The 19,747-nt window shown below is 38.0% G+C and overlaps 2 protein-coding genes across 5 annotated transcripts in view; one reads left to right on the forward strand and one right to left on the reverse strand.

The window, feature by feature from the left end:
* HMGCLL1 (3-hydroxy-3-methylglutaryl-CoA lyase like 1) overlaps nt 1–15,136 on the forward strand; it is an 85,384-nt gene extending 70,248 nt beyond the window's left edge. For all 4 annotated transcript variants that reach the window (XM_065835515.2, XM_071806975.1, XM_065835512.2 and 1 more), the window contains 2 exons: nt 5,803–5,928; nt 9,827–15,136. In XM_065835515.2, the coding sequence (XP_065691587.1) occupies nt 5,803–5,928; nt 9,827–9,940 (240 nt within the window). In that variant the 3' untranslated portion in view covers nt 9,941–15,136. The remainder of the gene's footprint in view (nt 1–5,802; nt 5,929–9,826) is intronic.
* A 1,297-nt stretch (nt 15,137–16,433) lies between these two features.
* GFRAL (GDNF family receptor alpha like) overlaps nt 16,434–19,747 on the reverse strand; it is a 34,915-nt gene continuing 31,601 nt past the window's right edge. Inside the window, exons 9-10 of the mRNA XM_071807284.1 lie at nt 19,587–19,668; nt 16,434–18,609 (exon numbers count right to left, since the gene is read on the reverse strand). Of these exons, the coding sequence (XP_071663385.1) occupies nt 18,522–18,609; nt 19,587–19,668 (170 nt within the window). The 3' untranslated portion in view covers nt 16,434–18,521. The remainder of the gene's footprint in view (nt 18,610–19,586; nt 19,669–19,747) is intronic.

Here is a 19,747-nt window from a genome sequence, read left to right on the forward strand (position 1 = left end):
CTAAATGAACTGGGAAATTACAGATTTTAATGTAACAGTGACACCCTGCGGTCAGTAGTGATGGAGTTTACTCTGAAAACTAGTGTTTTCTTTTGTGATGCATTAATCTGTAGCAAGACCACAGATAAAAATAAAGAAAGAAATGTAGTTAACTTTCTGGGCTTTCCACAGATGGATGTTGCTCCATTTTATTGCCTTATATGTAGAAATATATGCTTCTGATTGCTCAAATACTAAAATAATATTTATGTACACTTGTCTTATTGAAATAAAGGGGAGTGGCAAGCCTTGATTTTAGACAGCTTGATAATATAACTCACAGAAGGGTCTCTGTGGGGGCAGCCACTTTACAAAGTGTTGCTGACATAGTTATTTATGTTTCTATGATTATTTATATCTCTATAGGAGGAGTTTTCGCTGGGCGTACCAGGTGGTGGTGGGTGGCAGCCTGATGCCCAAGGCCAGGACCACCCCCAGCAGAGCCAGCCCGCACTGGCAGGGCTGCAGGACCGAGCAGTTGGCAGCGTTAGTCCCGTGCTGCTGTGCTGTGTGCACGGTCTGACCTAATGTGCGTAGCAACTCCTTTTGCTTCTTCCTCCCTACCACCTCCCTTCCTTGAGTAAATGCTGAGCTACTATACTGATACCTTTTCATATATATGCACACCTATCTTTGAGGCACCATGGTACTGAACTTTACAGTGCTGTGGCCTCTAAACTTTCTGGCACAACAGATTTTTTCCTATTGGATACCTGTTTTATGCATACCTGGAATCCTTGATATTATAGTTTCAAAATCTCACCTTTAAAAAAAAATTCCCAGTTTATGAGAGACCTGGTTTATAGTTTCTGGTGTATACCTAATACATCCCTGGAGTTACTGCCGCTGATCTTGCCATTTTTTAAAAAGGGACAAAGTTAATTTTCTGTCAGACAAAGCCAGGTTTAAAGATCAGTAAGGAAGGAGACCGACTGTCCCAACAAGAAGTTATGGGGAGGTAGTAAAGCAAACTGAGAAACACAAAGCATTTATTATTCAGTGGCAATAATGATTTCCTGTTAAAACTGGCTATTTGACAAAGGTGATGAATTTAATTCCTTGCTCTCTCATTGGGGAATTAGGAAGTTAGCACAGGACAGGAGCAAAAAATCTTCTGCCTCTAGAGAGTAAGCTAAAGCTAGCCAAAGCCAAAGTTTGGAAGGTGTTCAGGAACCAGTGTCAGTGATTATCAAAATTCTGCAAGTGTCAAAAAAGATTGGAGCACTGAAGTTGTCCTGGAATCCAAGCTGTTGTTCACCCCCCACGCACGTCCAGACGTGAGCAGCTCAGTGAGTGCTCGTCTAGGACATACTCTACAAAATAGCTACAGTGCAACTTCCCATGAATCTCAGCACAATTTAGTGCCTGTCAGGAAGCAACAACGAAACTGTGGGCTTTTTAAAGATCTCATATTGACAGTGAATGTTTTGCAGGCTCAGATTGTTGAAAGGCTTGAACCTCATTATCTCTTTAAAAAGCCTGAAAAATATTAGACATGTGATGAAGAGGCCTTGTTTTACACATTATGTCAATTTTTAGCTTTTCTTTTAGAGCCCCTTATACTTTTAATGGCTGCAAAAGCAAAACAGCTTCATAGCTGCTCAAACTTGCAGAGAAGTTATTTATTAGGTGCTATTTCAGACTCTGTGCTTGGACAGGCTGTGCTGTAATATTAACCTCCAAATTAGTTAGTAGTGCTGCGAAGGATGTTTTCCAACATCTGTTTTTAGCACTGTTAGAATGGAGCTTGGAATATGGATTATTTAAGGACTTTTTCAATGGGGCCACACTGGAGATGAACTGCAGATTCTGCATACAAATCAGAAAGCACATTATGTTTGCCTGTACCATATGCAAGACCTGACAGAAGCAGCAGAGCCTGCTGCTGAACGAGCAGTATGTTGCAGCTGACATCTTATCTGAAGTACTGTGAAGAAAACTTCAAAGGACAATATCTTAAAGGCAAAGACACCCACTCATTGCATATTAAGAGCACTGATTTGAAGACATGTCAGATTTGGAGGTCAATCAGAGCTGCTGTGTTGTGTACACCATGTCAAGACCTTGTCAACAACTGACTGAATGTTAAAATGGCAAATCCATCCTGATGCAGATACCATTAGAGAGACATAAACATGTTTATATACTGTTTCTGGGAATTAATGATTTAACTGTCCTGTACTAGGATGAAGGCTGCCACACCGAGGATGTTACCAATGTAAAGCTGTGGCTAGACTTTCTCCTTTTTCTGTTTAGCCAGCATAGTTGATGGTTTAAAAGACAGAGCAATTATCCCTGTTGGTCATCTGGAGGTTTCTAGTCTCATGGCTTACCCAGCAGAAGACATCATTTTTTATGGTCTTGCATGTACGATAGACTAAAATGACTGAGCTCACTCCAGTTTCCAGTAGAGGAAGTTTGAATTAACTCAGATGAGGCTGCCCAAGAGTACCAGGATGTGCTTAGACAAAGATATGTATTTTATCTTACCTTTATGTTGCTGTGGTATCCCATACCCCTCCACATATTCAGAAACACTTTGAACAAGCAATATTAAGCAACATGTACCGCGGTGTTATGAGACTTGCACTGCAAATGCACAATTATGGTGGCATCACAAGTATTTGTTCAAGTGTATCAAGAAATTTATATCCAGTGCCTTTAGAAGACACAGCCTTTTAAAGCTGGCAGTACAGTGTTTCTTTTTTTTTATTTTTTTTTTTTTTTTCTCACGGTGAGAACCCTATGAAGCATGGGAGCAGGCTACTGAGCGATATAAGCGACAACCCACAGGGGCAGGCTCTCCCAGCTTTGAACTGGAAAACTTTTCTGGTGGTTTTCAGGTGCCACTTTAATTGTGACTAAATACAGTCTAGTTACTGTTTTTCCCATTCTTGCATAAGGGTGAGCATTTCATGAGATAATTCACTGGGGTTAGAAACTGACTGCTTATATGTTAATAAAGCTATTTCTGATTCTGTTGCTCTTCCCTGGGAGTGTGGCAGCTGCGAAGTAGCTCAGCACATTATTTGCCTATAGCTTTTATCCCCATGTAAAACTTACAGACAGTAAGTACATCTAGAAGAATACTCTAGCAGTTATGACATAACCTGACAGCTGGCAGGGGACTCCATGAAGGACACTTTATTCTTCCTTTTCATCCCTGAAACAATCCTTTCTGATGGAAATCTTAAAGTCAGCCTGAAAGAGCAGGCATGGTAGTGGGATGCAGGCTTGTGTCGTACCAGCACTTCTCTATGTTAGTCTCCCTTTTCTCTTCCCTAGACCTTCACTGTACCAGTCGTCTTTTCACTAAGGGGCCTTAGGTGTGTTTCTGCAGGGCCACTTGCAAGCCCAACAGATGCCACTGTGGAGCTTGAAGGAATGACTTCCAGAGTAAATGTATGAATCTTAGCAACTAGCGCAAGAAGAGACAGAATTTCTAGTTGAAAACTATCATAAACGCATATCCTCTATGTATTGGACACAGATGTGTTGTATAACACATTTTCTGACCGGTGGGTTACACAAACAAAGTGTGTGACAAGTGGCTGAAATGTGAAACATGTACTTTGGTGATTCACTCCATAATTCACAGATTAGCATACTTTAAAGTACAATATCCCTTCTTAGAGAGTCTCATTGTGTGTACAACATTAAACAGTACTGTCTTGCCTGTCAAGGTTGTGCAGCTCAGCTCCTTTGAGGTCTTTATTACAGCCTTTGAGCAGCTACCTAGCTCAAGATGATGTTCTCTGCCTGAGAATAGGACCTGAGACAATGCTTCATTTGATTATTCTTTTATTATTGCCCTCCAGAAATGTTGATACTTCAAAGAGTCTGTAAGGCCAATGATAAAACTGTGGAAAGCACTGTTAAAACTAGAAGCAAATACAAAAAACATTAGGGAAGTTTATTTCAGAACTAAAAAAAAAAAACCACTGATGGGTATATTTGGAAAGGGGACTTGGCAACTGCAAAATGTAGAACATAATTTTTTGCCTCACTTGCCAACCAGTTGTATTTGTGGCTGTGAAGGAGAAGCTCAGGCTCCCAGTCTGACCTACGGGGACAGAAAGATCCCTCAGGAGACCAACAGAAATCAGATTGTTGGGCAGTTTGGCCTCTAAGCTGATCTTACTGACTTGCAAATGTGAGTAACAGGCTTGGTTTAAACTCCGAATCTCTCCGGACTCAAAGCCAGGGTGTTGAAAACCACAGGAACTTCTGTCCTTTTTTTGAGCTGTGATTGTACCCTGATTCTGTCTGCCTGACTTCTAAACTTCTGGTGTTATGTCTCCCTAAATTAGCCCTAGAGGGAGGAAAACCCTCTAGTGTGCTTAAGGTAGAGAGAAACTGGTGTCTTTGAAGATCTGATGACCTGTCTGCCTAATGTCATTGCCTGCTTCTTATTATCTCTAGAGCCTGGCTGCCTCTAAAGACATCTAATCTTCTTCAAGGGGAAGTCTGAAGAGTTTTCTCTAACAAAGGAGACCCAGTGTCCTGGATCACATACCTAACATGTTAAAACAGAAAAAAATGCTTCCCAATTTCAGCTTTATTTTAAAATCTAGTCACAGGAAGGAGAGGGTTGGGGAGCTCATTAAACAAGTCAGTGGAATTCACAGGATATTTTACTTTCCCTCCCTGACCAATCTCCCCTGGAGGGCTTTATCCCATAGGAAATTTAGTATTATCTGTGGGGCAGAGCTGGTAACTGATTTACTATCAGGAGAGACAAGGAGCTTGGATGTAGTAGAAAGAAAATAAAAATGAGAGAATCATGAATTTATGACAGCTGGCTGTGTTTTTAAGTCTTAATTTAAGTGAGAAAGCTTTACACTGTGCATGAAGTTCTCCCTTAAAAATATTCAAAGTTTGGAACCTATATCTATGGAGAACATCCATGATATCCAAGTTATTCAGTTATTCTAAGCATCTTAAAAACTAGGCTTCTGAATGCTGCTGCAGGACTGTGCTAGGGTGTGAAATTTGCTATTTTTGGGGGTCGTGTTTTCTTCTAGACTGGTGAATATGATAAACAATGGGTCAGACTCACCAGGATATAGTTCTTTTATTTCCAGTTGATTTAAACTCATGAACTCTTTAACAGATCTGGCAAAATTTAATTCTGCCTTACATTGTTGTGTTCAATTTGGGTGAAAATACATCGTAGTCTTCCTCTAAGACAAGAATTAAAAAATTATTTACATAGTGGTTTCATGAGGAAAAAGAATGAGAGAAAATGCTAGGAGGGAACTTCTTTGTAGAAGAATAGCCATTAATACAAAACACATTTTAGAGGGTAGATGTCCCAAAATCTTTTGGATGACACATAAATCAGATGCTAATATTAAGACTTCCAACTTGCAAAGACTTACAAATATACTTAACATTACACATTTGAATAAAATTATTGATTGTCTTTGGTTGCATGTAAGCCTTTGCAGGAACAGATGTAGGCTACTTAAAACCATGTACAGAGATAAAGAGAGAAAAGACATAAAACTCTGGCTCTAGAAGAGCAATCATGTTATCTGCCAAAATCATATGTAATGGACCATTAGTTCTCTCTTCCATATCCTGTGTTTAAAAAGTCTTCCCTTATAAAGCCGTTATAAGGAATTTTCTCTGAGAAAAATACCCATTTGTGCAGAAAAGTGTATTTTATCCATGGTAACTAAAATATATAACCTGCTATTTCTGAATAATTATGAATAATACTCTCTGCTGATGTTGCATTTTTGTGTTGTTATCTTCCAGATGGGAGTCGCTGTAGTAGATTCATCAGTTGCAGGACTGGGTGGCTGTCCCTATGCAAAAGGTGCTACTGGAAATGTAGCCACAGAGGATGTGATATACATGCTTCATGGTCTGGGGATCAATACAGTAAGATATTTTTACTTTCTAATTAAGACTTTAAGGAAAAAAAATATATTTTTCTAGAAAACATACAATACTTACCTAACAGTTACTTGTGCTGTACATTAAAACATTGGGAGCAAATAGTAGTTTTTGCGAACTCAGTGCTTTAATTATGTTGTCTTTACTAGCAATTTAGAGTAGAACTGGTTTGCATATTTGACAGGAATTTGAATGACCCCCCTTTCGCTACCTAAAACTATGAGTAGCTCAGTAGCAAGTGCTTTGAGTCACAGCTTGGCCTCAGTAACCACAAAAATTTCGGTGCTGTGTACATTGCCCCAGAAGGCTGATCAGCTCTACAGTGGAAAGACTGAGTATATGTCAGCTTTTTTCACAGAGCTTTGGATTTGGTTCATAGTTCTCAATAAGTTTTTCTCATTTTTTCTGGCTCTGAAGTAGAAAAAAATTGTGGTGTTCAGAGCTCAGGCACAGGCCATCGCTATTTCTCAGGTACCCACTTAATATATTTCAAAATTGTTCAAAATCTGTTACTGGCTAGCAGGCTTCACAGTCACTTTTATTTCCACCCCTGTTCTTGGAGGAGAGGAGAAAGCATCTTATCTACGCTGAACTGCACTTTAAAGTACCTTGCCAGTGAGCACCCACACTTCACAAGCACACATGTAGTATCCCTGGCTTGGCTGGCATGTTAATTATTCTGTATTTCTGGGAACAAACTAATGCTGCCTTCTCTGAAGAATGTGCTCTTTGCTCTTACCGTTGGTCATCATTGTTCTGGAAATGTGGCTTAATCAGTTTGTACTAACTCAAGCAATATGACTTTACCTTTAACTTAGACATAGACTTTGAGAGTCAAGCTCAAAGAAGAAAATATAAGGAGCTGCCAAAACTGTAACATGTATTTAAACTACTGCAGAAAGAAATTGAAAAGCCTGATGTCTGGAATACAACTACTTCAGTTACTGGGGAACTTATTACTTGTCTGTGGGTTACAGTTCAGCGTGGCACACACGCTGAAAGAGCTCCTTGACGTGAAAGGGTCATGGAACTTGTTTCTGAACAGTACAAATAAAAATAGCCTGATTAAATGAAATATACCTTGTTCCAAGCTTCTTAATAAGATTTATTAATCTATTAATGATCTGGTGTCCAAACAGCAATCTTGCTTTCCTAAAGTTTGATACCAAATCCCGCAGAGATGAAAAACTCACCATCAAACAATTAGTTTTCCTTTAAAAAAAAATAGATTATACAATAGAAAAACACAAAGCTTTGCTTCTTGACCCTTTTCTGGCCCATTAAGAAAAGAGTAGTTTACTGGGTGAGAGACACAGAGCCTCAACATTATTACCTTAATAGATGAGCTTTGGTCTCTGCAGTGTTGGTTTGTTCTGGTACCATGGCCAATTCTGTAAAATCATTATGGCGAAAATCTATTAATATGGCCCTTTTTGTGTAATGGCACCAAATGAAATTATAATTACTAATGCTGTTCATTTGCAAGGACCACTTTCTCATGTTTCTCTCAGCTATGCACTAAAGCTTTCATTTTGTTGACTGAAGTCATCTAAAGTGTCAGCCAAAGGATGGACAGTATTAAGAACACATTATTGAGTTCAGATTGACGAGGTACATCAAAATAATAATTAATGCTTGTTCTATACTGTTCTTAAGAACATGTAACCAAGAAATTATGCGTGAAATGAATCTCTAGCAGGCTAAATGTGAAATAATGTTCTAGCAGAGCCCATCTATGAAGAGATTTTTTGGCTGTGCCACGGTAATGGATAGTTAATTACGTCATAGATCATTAATGCTTATGGAAATTTGTAGGAAGGCATGTACTTTCTATAAAAACAGTGTCTATATAGTTCTTATGTAAGTACAGTATTAGTATTTGTACTTATGATGCCTTCAAAGTGCTTGGCAAGCAATAAGCCTTTCTGAGAAGCAACTAAGTACTGTTAGCCTCACATTACTGACACCAAAACTGAAATTCAGAGAGATAATAGACTTCGTATTTATAAATGCTGAATGAGAACTGATTAATTGGAATCAATGGGAGCTAAAGGACTTTGCCTTCTGGCAGAACATTTTCTGACTTAAGGCACTTATCCACATTCGTATAGACTATTGGAGGTAATTGTGTTTCATGATGTCGTTCCTTGGTGTCAAGGAATAATTCTGGATATATGGAGTGGTTACCAAGTACACTTAAGTACATTTCTGAGTATCTGTCTGAAGACATATTATTTTGACTCAACAGCCTTACAAACACTTGTCACTGCTCTTTCCCATCCCCATCTGCGAGTCATGCTTGTGAATGCTGGGTTTTGTGCCCTCATGGTAATCCTCTTTGATTCACAACACTTACATAAAAAAGATAATATAAAAGGCAATATGCTTGTATTCCATTCAATTAATGTAAACTGTGAACATATGTTTCTTATCAACACATATCACATTATACAGTGTTACAGTGCTGAAAATGTGTATTTTGTATAATCTGTGGGGTTATTTTGCCGTCTTCCATAATCTAGCTACCAAGTATGTCTATAGTGGTATGTTTCACATTTCTTCCTAGTAAAAAAGCACAGATGCTCTAAGAATTTTTTAGATTTTGTTATGTGCAATAGCACTCTACAAACTATGCGTAAGTAATAACCAATAAAGGATAAACAGAATGAGCTGAAATCGCCCTTGTTATAACTCTATTAAAATGAGACAGTTATAAAATGAGGAATTTGAACAATATGTTTAGATGGTTCTATATGCTAGAGCTAATTGAAACTTTGAAGCATTTTTTAATTCAAATTTAAAATGTTTTTGATTACATTTTCCTGAAGTAATTTCTATTCTCATTAACAGTTTTCAGCAGTTCGAAGAATGAAAAAGGCAGAGTTTACTGTAGAACACAGATAGAAGTGCTAGATCCAACTAAAGGATTAAGCATCTAAATCAGGTCTTGGTCTGAACTTTAGTGCATAAATCCATAAGTATTATGAAAGTGTATTTTTGATGCAACACATCTTGTACACTTTAGTGTTGAGTGACACACTTCTTCCAGTTTTATGTGACTGCTCAGTGTACTGGTAGTTCAAAGTCCCCTTTCACATCCCTTCCACAGGAACTTTACTGGCTTCTAAATTCCAGTTTTTGGAGCAAGCACTTATGTCACTTATACGATATAACTCTAAAACTTTTACTAAGTAATCCAGGAGATTAATAATGAGTATTTTTTTCCTCCTTAATAAGTGATCTGATTTCTTTTTAGCAATCCAGCAGTACTGATATGTATCTTATGTTAGTTAAGAAAAGGTTGCTCAAGGAACATATTTTTAGCATGGACAGAACAAGCAGATGCAATTTTTTGCTCAGTCATGCTAGCAATGTAAATTGTAATTTTGCATTGAAAGGAACTTCCTCAAAAAGGAGATTGTCTTTATTCAAGAGAATACAGGACCCCGTCTTCCACTGATATCAGTTGCCAATACGAAGGTGTTTCTTCCATTTTCCTGAGCTGCAAATGGGATACTTCTAAAGATGAAGTTCCTTATTGCTGGGTGATAAATAAGTACAGCACATGTGTAGACACTGTATTTTTCTTCTAACTTCTTGCAGTTTTTTATTCCAGGCTTTTGAGTTTGAAATATATTAATGGAGTATTTGGTCCACTATTGTTAGCATAAGAAGTCATTCTCAAGTGGTAGAGCCTTCCAAAAAACTGGAAGCTGTGACTATTGTGTACATCACTGTAACTCCACTGATCTCCATTACTGACCTATCACATGAATCAGGACCTTTGTTTGCAAAAATTAGACCTGAAAGCAAAAAAGCGTGGGGTTTAAGCATTTTCAACATATGCATGTATTATTCTTAACATTTTTCATCTCTTTTTTAGGGAGTAAATCTTTATACAGTGATGGAAGCTGGAAACTTCATCTGTACAGCTTTGAACAAGAAAACAAACTCAAAGGTTGCACAAGCTTCCTTCAATACTGCAACGATCAATTGAATGGATTTTTTTGCGGCTTAATTACATTTGTCATCTACACTGACCAAGGACATTTATATCAAGAAAACAAATATAGGAAAACCATTTCAGCAAAGAATCAAAATAAAACCCATACATAACATTTTATTATGGGAAGAGTTATTGTACTGTACTGCCTTGTCAAGAATTGTATGACTTCTAAGTAAGAAATAAATGACTGTAGTACAGAACCCTGAGCTTGATACTTCTATAGATGGGGAAAATGTATAAACACCAAGACATTTTCCCCTGGTGTAGAATGAATTTTAGTGAATACATAGTTAATTTCTAATCAAGATGACTTTTAGAGCAGTACAAGTGTTTGCAGTAGCTTATGAGATCTTACACTGTGTGTGGCCATTATATTACGTGTTTTATTTATCTGAATCTTTACTTTTCATTTGTGAAGTCAGTTGTGTTATGAACATGGAGTCAAATCTGAATTCACCATAAGATTTTTTTTTAGCAATAGCACTTATTAATTTTTGTTCTGTTTAACATCTGTTACATATATGGATGACTTTCAATTGTTCCAAGACTTTGTGGTGAATGCCAGTCTGCCAGATCCTCCAAATCTAATGCAAATTATCTTATTTGTTACATATGTTAAATTGGTCGTAGTTGCTTTTTTTGTCTACTGTATTAAAACATGATTATATGAAGCAATTAAAACTTTACAAGGTTTTCAGCCATCGTTCAGGGTAGTAGTAGTATAGAAAAGACTAAATTTTTGTCTAAGGTCTCATCTAAAAATTTGATTTTTTATTCCATAGTCTATGAATTGACATTCTCACTTATGTAATGAATTTTTGAGAATAATAATATTCTGCTCAACTACATTACATGAAGGGTTCAACTTAGAGTTTTTCTTTGTGCTGTACCGATAGTGATACTGTACTTTTCAATGTCTTAGTTCATCAAGATGGCAGTGAACGGCATTGCAATTTTTAAGTCAACAATGAACAAATTCAAAGAGCCTTATCCTATATATAAAGTGTTCAAATGTGCCATGAAAATACTTTCATTTTTTCAGTCTAAAACATCAGTACTTTTATTGGTTAGTTGTGTAGGATCCTTCAGTAATTCTCTGTGTCCTTATCCCTGATTTTTTTTTTTCTGAAAATAGTCTGTCATAATGGAAGTCAAATACCCTGGACTATGATCTTTTTTCATATTCTTCATTTTCCTCCAGAATGTGAAAAACTGGGCAAAGGTAAGATAAGAGAAAGTAAAAGATAATATGTAAAGAATGAAAAGGCTGAATCATTTTTGTCTGGAATTCAACTTTGCCAAGTTACAGCTAAGTCTCAGCTTGCCTTTGAAACTGAACTTTTTCTGAGATCTGTTAGCTAGTCTTGTAGTTTAGAGTTGGCACAGCTTAAGAAAGTCAAACTTTGCATGGTAGGTAAATCAAAGCTATAAATTTCATATAAAACCTCTACCCTTTTTATACTGTAATGATAGTCAGAACTACTATAAACTACATTGTTTCTCTCTTACCATAAGAGTCAAAGAATAAGCAAAGAAATGTGTTCAAGTGATACAGGAAATATCTTACTTATACTAAATTACACCCCTTCTTGTGGTATCTCGTGAGAAGACTTTAATGTACCCTTAAAAACATGAACACCCTCATTTGCTTGCCCTTGTCTGGATGCATAGTTGGATCACCACAGAAAGTGCTCCAGCCTCATTTTCCCATGTTTCAGCTGGGGTTTCATTATTTTAGCAGCAACTGTGGCTCATATATCAAAACACGCAGTTTAATAAAACCGGGTCTTGAACCATTCACAGATTTTAAAATTCTGTGAAGAAGTGAGGAATCTACAGCAGTACTTAGGATGTACCTAGTCTAGTAACCAGTAGTTAAATCTAAAATAGTTGCCGGAATTGATGTCCTGAAGACTCCCAAATTCAGGTGCCATTTACCCCTGAAGGTGACTAACCACACTGTAATACTTTCTTGTTTAGCGATAAATTTTCCTCTTTAGTTTGTTTCTGTGCAGGCACAGAAGCTCATTTTGAGCTGAAAAGTGCTGTTCTCATGTAGGACCTGATGAGTGTTCTTCCAGCCAAGAACATGGGAGCATGTTTAACTGAGATGAGAAAGACTGAGGTTCTCACAGAGTGAAAGTGAAGTCACCCCATCAAAAAACATACTTGTGATGCAAACCACCTTTTAAATACTATCCCGAATGCTGGGCTAAACAACTGATCTGAGATTAGATTGATACTCGGCCTGAGGAGATTCAAATGCAGTTTTTGACAACTTAATCAATGGATCTAACCACAGGCTATATACAGAACTGAAAAAGAACTCATTTTCTAATAAATCTAGGTGAGTTAGTCCCACTGGGTAGGATGGAATTCAAAATTCCTGAGACCAGAAAGATCACAAGAAAAAAAAAGTCTCTGCAGCAGATAAGGTGCTTGTTTTTTTCCCTTGAAGATGGTGGTTAGAGCTTCAACTATAGGCCAAGTGAGGAAATGAACTGCTACTGTCCACCGTTTGGGTATGTATGGTAACTACAATATAGATAAAAGTGAGTGGTTTCACTACTACCACTGCAACTTTTGCATTAAATAAAATACCTATGTAGAGCTGTAGAATAAGAGACTCTGCTTCAGTTCTTTGAGAGTTCTAGACATTTAAGTTCCTAACTACCATGAAGGATTGCAAACTTTAGCACTAGGAAACTCTGGAGGAGTTTTCAGATATGCCTGTGTGTGTAGTGCATCCCAGGCTTCTCGGCATCTGGGCTGCCTTGTTTGTGATTCTGAGGGTCTTAACAGTCCCTATGCACTGAAACAGGGCACCTATTAAATCATGGGGATGAACAGCCTAAAATGCCTTGGTTCTTTTTTGGGTCTGTTTTAGAAACTACGTGGGAGCTTGTGGAGAGCCTTAAATGCAGGTCTGTTATTCTGTAACGATGTGAGCATTGGAAAAGATGAGCAGTCACATCTGGAGCCTGTGCTTTACCCTCACGTTCAGCTTCAACCACATAGTGAATTATAGTAATCCAGGGTGGAGGTCACAGACAAATAGATTGTTTGTCAGGATTGTTACAAGGGAGGAAGAAATGTAGAGCCAGATTCAAAAAAACCTGAATGTTTATGTGCCAAAAGTGCCACCTGGGATTAATTTAAGCCTGTGGGTCCAGGTCAGCAATCCCCACAAAATCCTTCTTTACTTGTAGTGTGACTGAGGATCCTGAGACATCTCATGTTCTCGCTACTAAAGTCTGTTAGGCACGTAAAGTGCTGCTGCTCTGCTTTCCTGGGCTGGCATCGTTTTGACTGTGTGGAGCATTTTAACACCTAATCTTTGGCTTCACAGAATAGGCATGTATTGCCCTTAAGATCAAGGGCTAATACAGTACCTCTGCAATGAGCATGCATCGCTCACACAGGCAACTTTGAGTTCAGCATAAAATAAAGCAGTCAGGACTACATCTCTTCGAAAATACAGCAAGAACTGTAAGTGGTGTGATGGTGCTGCTGCTCTCCAGTGCTTCCAAACTTCTAAATCGTTATGCTTATAGTCAGAGTGACCCACCACTAGGGATGCTTCCTCTTTTAGTCCCTCTCAGTGTCCCCCACTGAGGACACTGCTGTCACTTCACCCTGAAGTAACTCTCTGACTCTGGAAGGCTTGCATCCAGGTACTTGGCTTCCATGAGCAGCTGTTCCTATTGCTGTGTTGTTATAAAGATTATATGTATGTATGTTTGTTGAATGGTATCAAGAAACAGCATCAGAGTGCTGAATCTTGTGATCACACTGTTGGAATGTGGGGACGTGATGTCTCCTTGTCTGTTTTGCTGATAGTCCTCTGTAAATACTGAAAGAGGATGGGATAAGCTCTGAGAGCTTGCAGAAGTAGAGAAGGAATATGTATTGACTGAGTACTCTGAGTCTTATTGGAAACAAATTAGGTACTTACTTCTATACCTTGGAAACTTTCCTCTGTTGCTCTATATATCAAAGCCACTGCACAGATCTCACAGAATTACACAGAGATGGTTTTACCTGTGCCAGGGCAATGGAGAATGTATGCTGGATTTCCCAGGGCAGCCTTTGGTCTGTGCCCTGGTCTGAACCTGTGAAGGTTCAACAGCTGACCAATGTCATGTCACTGGAATTTTCTTCCATATTCCCACAGCAGTTTTTCCCATGTTGTTGGCATAGCTAGAAAGTTGAATACTGTCCTCTTTGGCCTGTCAAGATACTATGTTCTTCTAAGGGCACAGCTGGTGTGCTCTTTGGAGAAGCTGATCAGTTCTGTTAGTAATGGGCATAATTGTTGTTCGGTGCCTTTCATAAGATGGCAATGACATGGATGCCGTACATGGATAGTGCTACAGTCTTCCAGTAGCAGCTTGCTTTGTCGTTCAAACTTTTATGCATTAGGGCAACTTGGCTCTGGACCAGCACTTTAATGTTTCATTTTCATGTGTAATCAGAGTTTATGGAAAGAAGAAATGAATATTCTGGTCTTGTGAATAAGTCCAGAGAGGCTTTGCCTAATTTTCCTTTCTTAATAGCATCATTTGAGTTCATAAAATTTTATTATTGTAATAAGGAGTCACAAAATGAAGACTGCAAGTCTGCAAAGTAAAATTCCTGTGTTTGGGATCAGTGCTGTTGAAATAAAATACTTGTCTGAAGAGCTGTGTGAATGTATAAGATTTACCTGTTTTTTCATTGAGTTATCTTTAAGGGTTAGAAATATTGTTTAGTCACTGTGATACCTGAAGATGAGTATTCTCTGCCACTGAATTTGTCTATGATTTTTCAGATAGCCTTATGTTGTCTTTAATGATTGTGAAATATCTAGAGAACTGACTAAACAGAAGAATCAATCTGGAGAAATGAATGAGTGACACTTGCTTTCCAGTTCTTGATTTGCTGGTCAGTGCTTTTCTTTTGTTGTGCTATTTTTTTTAAGATCGTTTTTCTCTACGGTCCTGCTCTTAGGCAGTGTTGATATTCATTGCTGCAATAACACAGCAGGCAGAAGGACTACAGCCAAAGTCAACTTAGTCCTTTGAAACTGATGTCAAAGAGATGATCTGTCTGTTAAGGAATTGTCATGTACCCTCTTGGTTTAATGCATTTGTGATTTTGCAATATGTGTTAAAGCTGAAATAAAACCTGTCTCAGTGTTTGTTGAAACTGATATGCTCATGTATTACGCCAGATTCAGCAGCTCTCACTAACCAGCTCACACATACGGCATTAGCAAATACAAGCTGTCACTCTGACATGTATGCCTGTGTTGACTTTGTTACCTCGTAATCCATTTGGAGTGCATTTTCTTAGCATTACCTTTTTATCAGTTGCTCCTGTGTGCTTTTATAGCTGACAAATCTCTTCTAAGTTACTAGGGAAACACTTTTCCTCCATTAACTAAACATTAAAAGCTACAGCCAGGAGTGGAGGTAGGAGTCGAAAAATTAAATGAGGCATTATCTAACTTCAGATGTTTCACTGCAGTGTAGAAATCTGTTCCCCTTAAATGATGTCTAAGACCCCCTATACGCTTCATGGGAGACTGAATGACTTCAGCGTGTGGTCTGAAACATCAGTGTGTTGATCAGGGAACTTTCTTGGAAAAGTCAACAGTAAAATTCCCTGCCCCATGCTACTGTTAAAATGCCTCAACATGAGCTCAGTTACCTTTACCAGCCTGAATCCAACAGTATTTTCCCTGGCGGAAAGGCACCCACAATAATTTTTTTTTTAAATCACTGAATGGTGTTTACTCTTTTAAAGTGCCATCTTGGGGATGGTGTTGGTGCTGCTTCCATCCCTCTTCTGTGTTACTACCTTGACCTGATATCTAGCTCAGAGGACCTGGTTGCGATTCCCACAACAGCTTCATGAGGTTGAGCCCACACCTGTCTCTCCAAGCAGCCCATTCTCTCACCTCACAAAGAGGTGAGACAGCTGAGGAAAATCTTCCTTTTGAAGAATTCAGGACTCATTGTGCAAGACAGGAGAGGTGGAGACTTGGACTTTGCAGCCTTGTAGCTTCAATACTGCATGAGGAATAGCTAGTCCTGCACACTTGTCTCAAAAACTCTTTATACAGTTAATTTGAATCAATCTCTATATAAACTGCATAAGCAATCTTGAAAGAAAAACTTGAACCCAGTATGTCCCATTTCAGATGAGAGTGCTGTAAGGCCAACATTTATGCTTTCTCCCTCTGGCCCAATCAGTCTTCGTTTCTTCACTCTGCAATGTCCTAGTTCCTTACCCAAAATGATCCATGTCCTCGGAATCCCAAATTGTCAATGAGACTTAATTTTCCTCAGCTGGAAATTCGGTGCAGATGTCTTACTTCAGGGGAAAAGATTTTAATGATCAGGCTGTTACAAAGATACTACTTCTTTCATCACAAAACTGTTCATGAAGCAATTAGAAGAGTCTAATCAGAAACATTTGAATACAGATCAACCCAGCAGAAATTCCTTTATTTAATAATTAATGCCTAGATACAATTGACAAAATACAGTGTCACTAGGAAATCAGAACAATACATTTTACGTGTATAATGGAGGAAATTTATTTTTCCCTTAAGCATTAAAGTCAGCCCTAGTGAAGAGAGCCTGTAAAATTACAGAAGCAACACAATAGCTACTAAATATCTTCTTGTCTTACTTACTCTCCAGTTCAAATACTTTTTACATACTTGTGTATGTGTGAGCATATGTTTGTGTCTCGGCACATATATGAGGAGAATTCCTAACCACTGTATATAAGATTAAAAGAAAACAAAAAGTTTATAAGGTAGAAAGTTACAAGAGATGTCTTTATGACTGAGGTTTAGTTTAACCTGAATAGAAATGGAGCTCTTCAGATTTTTTGACACAGAGGGTTCAGCATTGCATCATTGTTTTTTAAAGTCAGACTGAAAACCAACATGGCATTCACTTCATATGTATATTTCTATATAAAGGATTGCTCTTATTCAACACAGGTGAGAACATATGCTCAACAGTATTTTCAGTTTGAACGTTTCCTCTTCGGAGTTTTGAGATGAGCAATATTAATATATTACTTTCAAAAAACCTACATGGTGGGAGGTAAACTGCAAATGGCTGGACTGATGAAAGAGATTGTTTTGATTAACAAACTAATCAGCTTTCCAATTTTTTGTTGTATTTTTGTCCATAGGCTGATTTAGTAAAGAGATAGCATTTGATTGTGAAACAAGAAGTTTCTGGTTTTATGCAGATCCTAAAGAAAAAAAATGCATGTTGTAACAATTGTTAAAAATTTCTAAAACTCTTCAATAGAATTGCACACCTAAATAATTTCACAAGCTACCAAAGCCAGAAGTAAAAGTCACTTTGAAGAGTAGAGATTCCTGCTCTTCTGATCACATCATAGATTTATAGCCCTAGATCTACATCAGTCATGGTCAAAACTGGAGCTGAATTCAGCGGAACCAGTATTTCATTCCTGATCATGGGAATTCAGAAAAGAGTCAAATTAAACATCAGATGCTAGCACAACGAGACAATACGTACGCTACTTATGGTAACACTTGTCTAAGAAATGCCAGCCCATTGTCTTGTGCTGACCAGAACCAGATCATTACAAAGACATAACAAAGACAACCAATTGCTAATAAATAGAAGCTTAAATCTAGTGAAACAACTCAGCCATGGGGAGAAATCCAGAACTCATAGCCAGAAAGTGGGATCCAGAGTGGTGTGTTAGGGACCATGACTCCCAGTACAGTGCACAGGGAGAATTAGGCACTTTGGATATTGCCTACAGACAATGAATGGGAAAAACAGATGATGAGATGGGTTGTAACTTCTCTCTCAAGAAGTAGGCACTTCAGCCCCAAGCGACTCCCTCCACCGGGCATTCAGATCACAAAATGCTTTCTAAAGTTACTGTATTTGATTTGGCAAGGCTCACTTATTTCTTCTTGAAGGAGAAGAAAGAATAACCAGTTTCAGCAACAGCATACTGGAGTCAAAGCATTAGCTCAGTCAGAGTTTAACTCTGTTTCATACTGAAAATGGTTGTAATCCTGATCTCCTCATACCCCACCAGATGTTCCACCATCAAACTATGGACAGCCTACCTGTGAGTGCGGCCTTACAAATATGGCATTAGGTACTTGGGAACCAAGTGTACAAAACTATCACATATGCACTTTTTAACAGCTCTCTACAATGTTTCTGAGTGGATTTTTTTCCTTTTCTGGCAGAGTTCAGATCAGAAGAGTGGGTTGCAAAGACTGCCAATGCTTAGCAGATTCATGCTCATACAGCATTTTGTCCTGTGCATCTGAAAATGTAGGAAACATGCAGCTCAGGATAGAACTGTGAATCTGCAAATGAAAAAGAGTACAATTCTACTTCTTTTTACCTTGTGAAAGGTTTAATATGTGTTAATAAATATAAAAATCTTTTGTATGCTCAGCTACAAAAATCCATAATTTATAGTAGGTTTTCTAATATATATTTTATTATAGCATATGTACAACAGACTGGCTTTCAAGACTAGCCTTAAAAAGCCTAAGCAACAGCATAGTTCATCTGTTACTTTTATAATGGACCATAAATGTTTCAGAAGAATGGTCTGGCGAGGGACTTCTTGACTCATGTTTTGCTCTGCAGGCTCTGAAAACAAAGAATGTGCATGTATTTAGCAATAAACTATACAGCTTTTGGTTTGAACTTTGGCTTAATTGAAATCAGTGGCAAAATTCCCCTCTTTTTATGATGAACACTGTGGCATAAAATAATTCCTTTCACTGTTATTAATGTACTGTTCTTTCTTCCCTCCCTTGTATTCTTTAAATCTGAGTTTTATTTATATGCTGATATTCCTGTAAATGCAAACGTAAAGAGAAAGCCTCTGCTCCCATATATTCTTGACTTGCCTTTTGCATTTTTCTGCATGATTCCTCTTTGATCTGCCTCTGAATTTAATAATGAAAATTGACTCAATATCCCCCCCACTATATATAGCTCCTGCTACATCATATTCTGTTACTTATCATCTGACAGTGTAAGTCTTGAAATCTGGCCATTTAATTTGGTCCAAGAAAATGTATCATTTAAGAAAAGGCCATGTTCATTTGCCTAAGTGAATGCACATTTCTGTTTTCTTACCAAGCATTGGTGTATGGGCAGTTTCTCATACTGTGTGTGTGGGAATGTTTACAGAATCCTATCAACAGAAATGGCATTTGGCAAGAATATTAACTACAATAGCAGCATTCACAGTTCAGTTTCTAAATATGTTATAATGCTGAATATTCTCATTTCCTTTCTGCATTACCTCTGCCTGCTGCAGAGCTAGGAAGGTAGCCTCGCAGAATTTTTGAATTCAGATTTCACCTTCCCCTGCCATGGGACAGGAAATGAAACCTCCTGAAGCCTGGGATCTCTGCATGAATGGAGGGCATTGTAGATACGCATCGTATTTCACTCCTTCCTGCTGACACCCGCAATGTCAGTTCTTTCCATCACCGAGGCATGCTGGACTGTTTTTAAAGACAATCATAGTGCCAACCTCTTAACTAAGTCAAAACATTTTATTTTATGTTTTTCCAATTTCCTAGAACCAATGATTAATATCCATATCAAATTACCTGATCTTTAGGAGAGTCAACAGGACTATTCCTAGGATGAGAACTATGCAGGAGGAATAGGCAATAACATAGACTGTTTCACCTATAGGTAAAAAAACAGAAAACAGACATGAAACATTTCCTTCTTCAGTAATAAGAATCAGATCTGAATTGGAATGCGT

The sequence above is a fragment of the Patagioenas fasciata genome, chromosome 3 (assembly GCF_037038585.1).
Source record: "Patagioenas fasciata isolate bPatFas1 chromosome 3, bPatFas1.hap1, whole genome shotgun sequence".
Lineage (NCBI taxonomy): Eukaryota > Metazoa > Chordata > Aves > Columbiformes > Columbidae > Patagioenas > Patagioenas fasciata.